The sequence below is a fragment of the Dicentrarchus labrax genome, unplaced genomic scaffold (assembly GCF_905237075.1).
Source record: "Dicentrarchus labrax unplaced genomic scaffold, dlabrax2021, whole genome shotgun sequence".
NCBI lineage: Eukaryota > Metazoa > Chordata > Actinopteri > Moronidae > Dicentrarchus > Dicentrarchus labrax.
In genome coordinates this window covers 1,217,274-1,230,913 of record NW_026136704.1, presented here as the reverse complement: position 1 = coordinate 1,230,913, position 13,640 = coordinate 1,217,274, and the positions used below count along the sequence as shown (strand labels likewise).

Genomic DNA, 13,640 nt, shown 5'->3' with positions numbered 1-13,640 from the left:
TAAAATCTGTTAAAATCTTAAGATACCACGTATTAGACTAAGGCTGTTGCACATATATGCGGTTCCAGTCTTTGTTATGTGATGATGGACCAACATTTCTTTTTAAATGATTAAAAGGAATCTGCAGATTCCCCCTAGTTTTTACTTTTCTCTGTTGGTTATGGGGGGTTCTCATAATGAGTGGTTTGCAGATGACAGAAATTCAGTCCCTTAAACAGTTCTAAATTCACGGCTCTTTATGAACTCTACCCAATTGTCGTTTGGGGCAGCAGATGGTCCCAGAAACATCATGGTGTTTTATGAGCGGCCGTAGTGGAAATAATTTACAGTTTGTGCATTTATTGTTTTGACTTGATCCTAACATCTTCAAATGCAAGTATCAAAGCTATGCTAGCAGGGATTCAGTTTCACATTTGATGTAAAGATCCAGCATCCCAGAGTCTTCCGGGAAGTCCTTACATTCAGCTGCTCCTCAATGGCTTTAAATGGCGCATCCTCAAGGCAATGATAAGACTCCTCACACATTCACTGGTGCATTAGGTGTTTTCATTTATATTGATATGTCGGAAGAAGTTCTGTTAATGGCTTTTACGGGTTTCTCAGGGGTGAATATGCATGCAGATCTCATCTTAATCCTCAGCCTAATCTTCCCTTCTCTGATTTAAACTTAGAAGATCACATCACATGTACTCAATATTCTTGAAGCACTCATAATCTGATAGATCTCACCAAGGCACTCAAATTTCATTGCTATGACTAACACTACATTTTGTCCTTTCTCTTCTATAATGAAATCCCTGCATCATCGCTCCAACCCATCCGTTGGCTCCCTTGTTCATCGTCGTTGGTTGCAACCCATGGCGAGATCCCGGTTCTGCTTAAGCTGTGTGATCTCTGCTGAGCTGTGGCCTAACGCGAACACTATCCCTTAACTATCTAAGATCGGCGCAGCTACAACCGCAGCTGTCCATCTGCCCGCATCAACCAATCTATCAAAGCTAATGTCAGGCTCCACGAGAAGGGATTTTGACCATGCAAAATTCATGAGCTCCTGCTCCCCTTAATGCATTTAAAATATTTATCTGCTGACACCCCAACTGGTCGAGGCAGACGACCACCCACCTAGTCAAGATATTTGTCAAGATGTATTTGATATATACACAAAAGAAAGTTAGCTGTTTTACATGAAATCAGGAATCATCAACAATTAGCAATTCCTTTGATAATGGTCAGGTTCTGGGGGCCTCAGCTGACTTGAAAAGGTTAAAAGAAGCAGAAGCAGAGTTTCAGCTCAGTTAGGGAGGGCTCAGTATGACTGCAGCAGGATAGGAGATTAATGTAAGGAAACTGTGTCTTGTAAGGTTGTAGCTTTGCATTATATAGATTGTATATATGGGAATACTAAACAGACCAGACAGAAAGCTGTCAGTAACTGCACTCAATTCAATTCAATTCAATTCAATTCAATTCAATTTTATTTGTATAGCGCCAATTCATAACAGAAGCTATCTCAGGACACTTTTCAAATAGAGCAGGTCTAGACTGAACTCTTTATAACCTTATTTAGAGACCCAACAGTACCACCATGAGCAAGACCTTGGAGACAAGGGCAAGGAAACACTGCCTGTTAAAAGGCCGAAACCTAGGACAGATCCTTCGGCTCTAGGTGGGTGGTCGTCTGTCTCGACCAGTTGGGGTGAGAGAGAGAGAGAGAGAGAGAGAGAGAGACAGACAGACAGACAGACAGACAGACAGACAGACAGGTGCACAGCAACAACAGTATTGGCCATGGCAATCTAGCAGGACCATGGCAGGAGGCTCCACCAGGATCGATAAGAACCTGCGAGACGAGAAACCACAAGAACTCCGGGGAAGAAGTGAAGTTAGTAACATGCATTAATGGGACATGAATGAGTGCAGAAAGAGAGAGGAAGAGAGGAGCTCAGTGCACCATGGGAAATCCCCCGATAGTCTAGGCCTATAGCAGCAAAACTAAGGGATGGTTCAGGACTCACCTGATCCAGCCCTAACTATAAGCTTTATCAAAGAGGAATGTCTTAAGCCTACTCTTAAATGTGGTGAGGGTGTCTGCCTCCCGAACCACAACTGGAAGCTGATTCCACAGGAGAGGAGCTTGGTAACTGAAGGCTCTGGCTCCTGTTCTACTTTTAGAGACTATAGGAACCACAAGTAGCCCAGCATTCAGAGAAAGTAGTGTTAAAGAGGGGTAATAGGATAGGAGAATAGGATGTATCTAATTTTTGTAATATTACGTAAATGAAAGAAGGCAGTCCTAGAGGTCTGCTTCATGTGGGAATTAAATGAAAAATCCTGATCAAAGATAACTCCAAGATTCCTGACAGTGGTGCTAGAGGCCAAGGTAATGCCATGTAGAGTAACTATATCTTTAGACAGTGAGTCTCTAAGATTTTTGGAGCCAAGTACAAGAATTTCGTTTTTTAAGTTTAACATCAGAAAATTGCAGCTCATCCAGGATTTTATATCCTTAAGACATGTTTGTAATTTAGATAATTGATTAATTTCATCGGGCTTGATCGATAGATATAACTGCGTATCATCTGCATAACAGTGAAAGTTAATGGAGTGATTCCTAATAATGTTGCCTAAAGGGAGCATATATAAAGTAAATAGTATTGGTCCAAGTACAGAACCTTGTGGAACTCCATGACTAACAGTACTATTTATTAAAGATTCATCGTTAACATGTACAGACTGCGAACAATCTGATAAATATGACTTAAACCAGCTTAGTGCGGTTCCTTTAATGCCAATGTCTCTGTAAAAGAATATCATGGTCAATGGTGTCAAATGCAGCACTAAGATCTAATAATACAAGTAAAGAGACAAGTCCATTGTCTGAAGCAATCAAAAGGTCATTATTAACTTTAACCAGAGCTGTCTCTGTGCTGTGATGAACTCTAAATCCTGACTGCAAATCCTCAAATAAACTATTGTTATGTAAAAAGTCACACAACTCTTTGGCGACTACTTTCTCCAGAATCTTAGAGAGGAAGGGGAGGTTAGAGATTGGTCTATAGTTGGCTAAAACCCCTGGGTCAAGAGTGGGCTTTTTAAGAAGGGGTTTAATTACAGCTACTTTAAAGGACTGTGGTACATATCCTGATAATGAAGAAAGATTAATCATATCCAGTAAAGAAGTGCCAATTAAGGGTACGACTTCTTTAAGCAGCCTAGTTGGGATCGGGTCCAACAGACAGGCTGATGGCTTCGATCTAGAAATTATTGAAGTTAACTGATGAAGATCGATAGCAGAAAAACAGTCTAAATATATATCTGAGTTTACATTAGTTAAAGTCCCTGAACTTGGAGAGCCACTGAGAACTGTTGATGGCAGTTGGTGATGAATTTTCTCTCTAATAGTAATAATTTTATTATAAAAGAAGCTCATAAAGTCATTGCTACTTAAGTTTATGGGGATATGTGGCTCAATAGAGCTGTGGCTCCTCACCTTGTTTCCCTGCTGAACTTTTCTTTTGGTTATTTCTTTGAAATTGTGCAGAGCAGATTTGATATGAGCAGTGTACCCATTATGTTGCATATTTTTTTATCATTATACTGGCTTACATGCCAACCGCTCTTCAACCCTGTAAATGTACGGACTGAATATGTCCAAAATCCGCATCATATGCAAAAGTCTTACTTTTAGTAAAGGAATCTAGAGTGCTTACTATTGTCTGTCATCTAACAGATGTATTCATGTTTTTTAATATACGTGGGAGGGGTAAGACTAGGTTATGGTTTCAGCCTAACCCTTTTCAGTCACTGCTACAATCTCTTTTTGATTGTGAATCATTATTTTCTCATAGGTAAGAACTCACGCACATTTCTTTATGCAGTTTTGTTTTTGCTATTTATTTTACTTTATTTCTTTAGATTGAACAACCAACAAAAGTCTTTAAGCTTCCTCTAAAAAATATGTTCAAAAAACATCAGCATTTTCCCACTACAGACTCCACAACACCATAGCACCCAGTACCTCTAAACCCCTCTGACTAAGACTGGTTTAACTTCAACCTACGACGCACAAACTATTTATCTTTAAGTTGCGCGAGTACAGTTTAGTTTTTTAGTCAAAAGCTGCTCAAAATATTTTGCACACCATCTTACTGCATATTGCATATAGGGTATATATTTTCTATTATATTTTGTAATATTCTTATTTTGTGATCCTTATTGTACGGAGCCCCTAAACGGACATGGGGGGAAAAAAAGAAAATTAAACGTTTCTAGTAAGCACTAGATACTATCTTGTGCACACTAGATACTATCTAGTACTATCTTGTGCGCACTAGATATGGATCCCGTGTTGTGGCGAATCAACACATGGCTAATTTTAATATTCAAATGAGTATTAAACTAATTTGTCTGTAACTAAAAAATAAATGTAAATTAATCTGTAACCTTTTTTGTTACAGTCCACTTTTAAATGCCCTGTCCTGCAGCCGGACACTCATTTGTCCTCCTTTTGAGAAAATAACAAAAACGGTCCGCCTTTTGACACATTACCTTGTTAGTTTAATACTTATTGGCTTAAAATGTGTGTCAAAATAAGTAATTTCATTGGTTATCAACACATGGCTAATTTTAATATTCAAATGAGCCATGTGTTGATTCCCCACAACACTGGATCCATATCTAGTGCACTAGATCCCTATCTAGTGCTCACAAGATAGTATCTAGTGCGCACTAGAAACGTTTCTTTTTTTTTTTTTTTCCCATGTCCCTTTAGGGGCTCCGTATTATTGTACTTATACACTCTGTACTCTTTGCACTACATTCCGTCATGCTGCTGGTTCTGTATTTAAATTTTTCCGACGGCGGATCAATAAAGGAACATCTTATCTTACTCCTGCAGTCAACTCAATACTGCATTGAAAGCTTTTCTATTATTTTTATTATAATTAGTAAACTGCTCTCCTATCTAGTTTTTTCTTTTCTTTCAAACAGGTACATGCTGTGCTTACAGTTGTGCACTTAGTGAAGGATACTCCAATTAGGCAGCCAATCTAATCACACAACAAGACTACTTTTTTTATATTGTGGCTCATTCTGAGGTAACAAAAAACTAAAAAGGCTTTGAGCAAGACCTTGGAGACAGCGGCAAGGAAAAACGTCCTTTTAAGAGGCAGAAACCTAGGACAGGGTAAAAAGCACTTTGATTTAAAGGAGCATTTCACCCGTGGAAACATTAATATTTATTGAAAGTGGGTTATATATGTAGTCGAAATGTAACATATACCGAGAAAAGACAGAAAGTGACTTTAGGGCACATTTGTATTAAAGACAACAACTCCCACAATGCACAGCTCCGCAAGCCGCTCCCACTAACACTATCAAGGACTACAACAACGTGAATGTAAACCATTTATTTACAGAAATATATCAACAACAACAAAAATAAATATGTTAACAATGACAGTTATAGTTCCTCCTGAGCGTCCTCAACGTCTCGGTGCCGCAGTACTGGCCATCTGGAGCTGGATACTGTCGGAGAGCCTGCACCACATCAGCGGGTAAAACAACGCCTCGACCCAATCTCTCGCCTTGCAGGACCCATTCCAGAAAGGCTGTTAGGCGATATTGTCTACAAGACATTGAGCACACAGTTAGAGATGCATGGTCTTTGTGTTGAGCGTGCCACAGTAGTTAGCAATGCAACTGCAAGCTGTTTGTGCAGTAAAGAAGCTAATGTTAGTTCAGTTGGCTGACGTTACGTATTAACCCGGAATAACTTTGTGATAATACTTGAACAAATTGTGTACATACATGCCACATTGTTATAAGACAGAAAATAGAAACACTTTACAGTCAGACGTCCATGTGTCCGTAGGCGCACAGCGAGAGCACAGGCACCAGCAGTCCGCCCCAGCTCGAGCCAGTCCGGGCTCCTCGTCCGCGACAGGCAGGTCCTCTGCCTCGGTGGCAGAAGCCTCTGACGCTGCTCGCTATGTTGCGGCTCATAAAGGTAGCCACGAACATCTGATTCGACCATCATACTTTCGAAATTTCTTCCATATTAGATTGATTACCGTAGTCGTAACGTCTGGCTCCACAGCGCCTCCACTCAGCTTCCAAACAAGATGGCGGTTATATTTTTAGTTTCTGCAGGTGAAGTCCCACCCACTGATCTGTAATAGGTCTGTAGCGTGAGTGAAAGAAAAATGAGGAAGTAGTGTTTGTAGTCTCACCCCTTCTACAGAGATATGAGACTTCCTGCTTCCAATGACGCAAAATGATGATTTTTACATCATTGGAAGCAGGAAGTGACACACTAACATCCTTATTTCTCCCCTCTCAGGGAAAGTGAGGGAATGATGCACGACCATTCAAAAATATGACTGGGGTTCTAATGATACAAAGCTTAATGCAAATGGGTGAAGTGTCCCTTTAAGACTAGTAAGGCAGATAGGTGCCTTTAATATAGCACTGATTCCAACAACAACAGAGTTGTCTCATACTCACTCTGTCTCTGGTTAGAGCTAATACTGATTTCAGTCATTGATTGTTTTGTTTTCCTAGCTTAAATGTCATTAATGGAGAGAATCAAGAAATGGTGAATAAAAAAGTATTTCTGTTCAGGAGTTGATAGACGATGGTAAATGGACTGCACTTTTATAGCACCTTTACACATTGTCACATTGACCCATTCATACACCGATGGCAGAGGCTGTAAGGTCCCAACTGCTCAACAGAAACTAATCTCATTCAAACTAATTCATAAAGCAGCACAGCCGGCCCTACGCTACAACAATGACTGTGTAAGTTTTATGTACAAACTGTACAATAAACATTGAAGGCCTGTCAGATTGTGCATGGTGTATGTGTGATGTATGTGTGGTGAATCATATCATCAGCTGGCTCTTATGTTTTGAACATGCAGAAAAACAATCAACACGTTTTGGCCATAGTGCTGGTGTGTGTGTGGGTTTTATTCTTCCCAAACTTAGGAAATGCTGCACCAGCCAGTGTATTCAACGTCCTTTGATTTCATAATCTCTGGTTGGTCTCCAAAGATGTAAATCTGTCAGTGAGATCTACAACCACTGTTCCATGTTGACAACTAAAGGTTTTACCACATTTCTCTCACAATGGTCAATTTTCATCTGTTTTCCTGCGACTGTCCAACTAATAAAAACTGGCTCAACTAAGACCCTTCTCACTGACCAACAGTTTAGGCGACCATTAAGTGGGCCAGCCCTAATGGAGGTAAATAGTATTCCTTTAATATAAGTAATTCATTAGGCACAATATGAATGAAAATGAAAAACTAATTCAAAATCAAGTCTTCAGCCTAAACTGTTACTGTACATGTGACTGTCCTTCTCTGGATATTCTGACGTCAGGGGCCCGGAGGAAAAAGACAGATGGATATCAGAGCTTTATAAAAGCAAACACTTCTCATCAAGCTCATTCAGATGAGGAGGAGGGGGAAGAAAGAGCATCACACTGATATGCTGCTTTTGTTTCCTGAACTGTGAGAATTAGAGCAGGTTGGGAACAGGTGAAAGAAAATAGTCTGCGTTATTTGAGAGGATTGCTGTCTAATGTATGTGCCTTTTTTAAAGTGTCATTATGAACAGCTCTGTGTCCACAGTCCCCATCACCTTTACGATCTACAGCACTCTTGGTCTGTATAACTTTGCTCTTGTCATTTGCATCTCTGTCCTTTACGTTTCAGGTTTGTGTATTAACCTTTTCCTCGTTCTGGTTATTTGTGTTGAGTCTCGCCTTCACAGACCGATGTACGTTCTGTTGGTCAATCTGTCTCTCAGCGGAGTGATGGGAAGTTCATCTGTGTGTCCGAACATTATCAAACACCTCATAATGAACAGGCAGGAGACTTCTCTTGAAGGATGTTTAACACAAGTGTTTTTCACCAATGTGTACAGTGGCTGTATATTTTGTATCTTAGCGTTGATGGCCTACGATCGGTACGTTTCCATCTGTAAACCTCTGCTGTACCACACTATCATGACGCCGGCTAAAGTAAAACTGATGCTGATGATGGTTTATTTCATCCTGAGCTCTTCGTCAGCCATCCAGGTTTATCTGACGTCCAGACTCAAACTGTGCAGACACACAGTAGATAAACTTATGTGTGACAGTTTGGTCATTGCAAACCTCTCCTGTAAAAAGACAACTCTGATCAGTGTGTACGGTCTGTGCTGCGCCATCTGTGTGATTGTTTTCCCCTGTTTACTAGTCATTCTGTCATATGTTCACATTTTTACAGTGATCCTAAAAACCTCAAAGGAGTCTCAGAGTAAAGCATTGCAGACGTGCAGCCCTCACTTAATGACTTTCATTAATTTCTCTGTGGCGTCCTTCTTTGGTGTCATTTACAATCGTTTGAGTCAAGAAGTTCCAAAAGCTGTGAATATTCTAACATGTATGAATTTTTTTGTGCTCCCTCCTCTGCTGCATCCCATAATTTATGGTATTAAAATGCAAGAGATTCAGCAAAGTATAAACAAAGTTATTAAACATAGAATTCTACAACTGTGAGTTTAGATGCAGATTTTTATAAAAAGAGCACATAGCAGCGTGTTGATCTGTGGGTTGTGTCTTTGTTTCAATGTTACTTTCTCTGAACTGACAATAAAATACACTAACTGATGATTGTTATTGTCAATGCTGTGAGTTTTGTTCTGCAACACTGCAACAGGGCAGAGGTTCAAGTAACTATGGTGAATATGAATAATGTCATTTGGAAAGAAAGCTGAGCTTAAAATCAAGAGAAACTGTTTAACTAAAAGAGAGATTACTGAGTTTACTGAATTTATTCAGGGATTAAAATGAAGAAAAGAAATAAAACTGAAAACTGAAAACAACCTGCAATGGAACTTAAACTGGAAAATGTCCAACTTTAAAGGGAGAAAAAACAATGAACCAAACCAACAATGCAAAAGGGAAAAACATATTGAGAGGAAAGCAACCACTCTACTGCAGATTCTCCCAGAAGAAAAAGTGTCCTTGCATTAAAAGGTATAAAGGTCATCAGCTGTAGACTAACACACTATTTTAGGGTTTCCAGTCAATGATAAATGAATGGATATTATAGATGTTGCTTCATTATGGGTAGAAGAAGAGAAACGCCTTGATTCACACATGACTCATTAGTAATTATTAGTCTATTAATCTTAAGTCAGTCAACTAATCAGTGATTTCCAACGTAAAATAAATCTGAAGGATCACAAGATGATTTAAAGAACCTCTACAATAACAGCAGAGGACAGCTGAACTGAACAATGAACCCCAACAGTGAACACAATAACGGTATGTGTGTATATATGTATGTTTATTAGGCAGAACATGGTTTTTATCAGGGAGCTCATCTTGCTTCATGTTGATTATCATTAAGACAGCAACACAAACAATGACAGCAACTGGGGTAACAACAACAAACAACAAACACAAAAGTTGGTGAAGTAAGGTGTGAGGGAGATGCTATGAGATTTCAGGTTTGTACATATTGGTATGTGAGCAGACTGTGCAGGAGGAGGCTTCATGTTAATCACGTAACATATTAAAACAATGATGAACTATTTTCGATTCATTATTACAGAGACTGTGGTGGGACAAATGAGACTGTGGCAGGCCGCCATAGTCATTACAGGGAAACACTGGTTCTCTTGAAATGCAAACATATAGGCCTATTCCGTACATTTATAACACTTAAAATCAAAAAGGTCTTTAAGCCTTGGCGACCCCTAGAAGGGGTGGCGACCCCCAGGTTGGGAACCACTGAGTTAAACCAACAAACTGCCAGATTACTGAGCTTCCTGTGAGTGAAACAAGGTCATTGGGCCAAAGTCAAATCTAACTTTACATGTAATGGACACAGTGTGCAGACAAAAGTCCCCAGAGAAAAGCAACTGCACAGGAGCATCAACACTCAAAGCAAACATCTGTGTGCTAATTAGCCTGTTAGTGAAGCTGGTTAGAGCCTCCAGAGTGTCCAAGTGTCCACACAGATGCCTCTTTATGTTGTGTTACAGATGGAAATAGCTGCTGTTGATGAAGAGAGGAGCTCCGCCGGGGCTCATTACTGAGAGCGGATACAGTCAACATGATGTAACCCTACATGATGAAATCAGTCTCCACTGCCCACTCGCTGTCCACCAAACATCAATCAATACATGTTTGTCAAATAACCTGCAGAGGAAAAAATGTCCTTTGAATGAAAGAACCCTACCTGTAACTCTACCTGTAACCCTACCTGTAACTCTACCTGTAACCCTACCTGTAATCCCAACCTGTCATACTGAAAGTGAATGTCGTAGGTTAATTAATTAATCTGTACATCACTAATAAATACTGAATGTTTTCGTACCTGTGAACATTTTAATTCAGTTCAATTCAATTCAATTTTATTTGTATAGCGTCAATTCATAACAGAAGTTATCTCAGGACACTTTTCAAATAGAGCAGGTCTAGACCGAACTCTTTAAAACATTAATTACCGAGACCCAACATGAGCAAGCACTTGGCGACAAGGGCAAGGAAAAACTGCCTGTTAAAAGGCAGAAACCTAGGACAGATCCTTCGGCTCTAGGTGGGTGGTCGTCTGTCTCGACCAGTTGGGGTGAGAGAGAGAGAGAGAGCGAGAGAGAGAGAGAGAGAGAGACAGACAGACAGACAGACAGACAGACAGACAGACAGGTGCACAGCAACAACAGTATTGGCAATGGCAATCTAGCAGGACCATGGCAGGAGGCTCCACCAGGATCGACAAGAACCTGCGAGATGAGAAAGCACAAGAGCTGCTTTATGTGGGAGTTAAATGACAAATCCTGATCAAAGATAACTCCAAGATTCCTGACAGTGGTGGTAGAGGCCAAGTTAATGCCATCTAGAGTAACTATATCTTTAGACAGTGAGCCTCTAAGATTTCTGGGGCCAAGAACAAGAATTTCGCTTTTTTCTGAGTTTAACATCAGAAAATTGCAGGTCATCCAGGATTTTATGTCCTTAAGACATGTTTGTAATTTAGATGTAATTGATTAATTTCATCGGGCTTGATTGATAGATATAACTGTGTATCATCTGCATAACAGTGAAAGTTAATGGAGTGATTCCTAATAGAGTGATTCCTAATAATGTTGCCTAAAGGGAGCATATATAAAGTAAATAGTATTGGTCCAAGTACAGAACCTTGTGGAACTCCATGACTAACTGTAGTATTTATTGAAGATTCATCGTTAACATGTACAAACTGCGAGCGATCTGATAAATATGACTTAAACCAGCTTAGTGCGGTTCCTTTAATGCCAATTTGATGCTCAAGTCTCTGTAAAAGAATATTATGGTCAATGGTGTCAAATGCAGCACTAAGATCTAATAATACAAGTACAGAGACAAGTCCATTGTCAGAAGCAGTCAGAAGGTCATTATTAACTTTAACCAGAGCTGTCTCTGTGCTGTGATGAACTCTAAATCCTGACTGAAAATCCTCAAATAAACTATTGTTATGTAGAAAGTCACACAACTCTTTGGCGACTACTTTCTCCAGAATCTTAGAGAGGAAGGGGAGGTTAGAAATCGGTCTATAGTTGGCTAAAACCCCTGGGTCAAGAGTGGGCTTTTTAAGAAGGGGTTTAATTACAGCTACTTTAAAGGACTGTGGTACATATCCTGATAATAAAGAAAGATTAATCATATCCAGTAAAGAAGTGCCAATTAAGGGAACAACTTCTTTAAGCAGCCTAGTTGGGATCGGGTCTAACAGACAGGTTGATGGCTTCGATGTAGAAATGATTGAAGTTAACTGATGAAGATCGATGGCAGAAAAACAGTCTAAATATATATCTGAGTTTACATTGACAAAAGTCCCTGAGAGCCACTGATAACTGTTGATGGCAGTTGGTGAATAATTTTCTCTCTAATAGTAATAATTTTATTATAGAAGAAGCTCATGAAGTCATTGCTACTTAAGTTTATGGGGATATGTGGCTCAATAGAGCTGTGACTCTCTGTCAGCCTGGCTACAGTGCTGAAGAGGAACCTAAGGTTATTCTTATTTTCTTCTATTAGTGCTGAGTAATAGGCTCCTCTGGCATTACGGAGGGCCTTTCTATAAGTTTTAAGATTATCTTGCCAAATTGAGCGATATTCTGATAATTTGGAAGAGCGCTATTTCCTTTCAGATTTCCTGGCTATTTGTTTTAATTGGCGGGTTTGGTGGTTGTACCACGGTGCTAGTCTCCTATGTTTTAATAATTTCCTTTTTATAGGAGCGATAGAGTCTAATGTTGATCGTAGTGAGCCTGTAGCACTATCGTCAAGATTATCAATTTCAGAGGGACTAAAGTCGTTATAGGACTCTGTTAAATTCAGACATGGCATTGAATTAAACACTGAAGGAATCTCCTCCTTAAATTTAGCTACAGCACTGTCAGATAGACATCTGCTGTAGAAAGTTTTGCCTAATGGCTTATAATCTAATAATAGAAATTCAAAAGTTATTAAATAATGGTCAGATAGGAAAGGAATATGTGGGAAGACTATTAAATGTTCAATATCAATGCCATATGATAAAACAAGGTCAAGAGTGTGATTAAAACAATGAGTTGGTTTATTTACACTCTGACAGAAGCCAATTGAGTCTATTAATGATATAAATGCGTTACTAAGGCTGTCATTGTCAACATCCACATGAATATTAAAATCACCTACAATAATTACTTTATCTGATTTAAGGACTAAACTTGATTCAAACTCTGAGAATTCAGATATAAAATCAGAGTACGGTCCAGGAGCGCGGTACACTATAACAAATAGAACTGGCTGCAGTGTTTTCCATTTTGGGTGAGAAAGACTTAGAACAAGGCTTTCAAATGAATTATAATTTAGTTTAGGTTTAGGGTCCATTAAAACGCTCGAATCATATATGGCTGCTACTCCACCTCCTCGGCCTGTGCCTCGAGGAATGTGAGTATTAATATGACTGGGGGGGTGGATTCATTTAGGCTAACATACTCCTCGTGGGACAACCAGGTCTCAGTAAGACAAAGTAAATCAATATCATAATCTGATATTAATTCATTCACTAAAACAGCTTTAGAGGACAGAGACCTGATATTTAACAGTCCACATTTCATTCTCTTATTTTGTGCTACTGAGGAGTTAGTTTTAATTTTTATTAGATTTTTATGTTGAACTCCTCTTGTTTTTATTTCTTTAAATAATTTAGGTGCAGCAGACGTTAAGTGACATTTCCTGCTTTAAATCTTACAAAACACATTTTCACTGGAAATACTTTCATGATGGCTGACTTTTAATTCTTGGTGTTTTAATTTCTTTATTTTCATATTGTAACTATTTTATGATTACTTATATTTTATCTTTGTTGTTTGTTTGTTTGTATCTATCTCATTTATTTTGTCAAGTAAGATATTTTGTTATAAGGTTTCTGTTTTTGGTTTTCCTTGCCACTGTCTCTGAGGTCTTGCTCATGGTGGGAACTGTTGTAAATAATGTTATAAGGAGTTCGTGTAGACCTGCTCTTTTTGGAGTACGGAGGGCTCGCTGTGTTGGAGTGGGTTTCCTCCTACATTAAAATAAGTAATGAATAAACAATAGAAGATTATACATATTAT

At 39.1% G+C, this 13,640-nt stretch overlaps 1 protein-coding gene across 1 annotated transcript; it reads left to right on the top strand.

Annotated features, from left to right (window-relative positions):
• The first annotated feature begins 6,073 nt into the window (after nucleotides 1–6,073).
• Nucleotides 6,074–8,661, top strand: LOC127362816 (olfactory receptor 52E2). Its single transcript, XM_051399061.1, has one exon. It carries the CDS (start codon nucleotides 7,615–7,617, stop codon nucleotides 8,545–8,547), a length of 933 nt encoding a protein of 310 aa, XP_051255021.1. The 5' UTR covers nucleotides 6,074–7,614; the 3' UTR covers nucleotides 8,548–8,661.
• The last annotated feature ends 4,979 nt before the right edge of the window (nucleotides 8,662–13,640 follow it).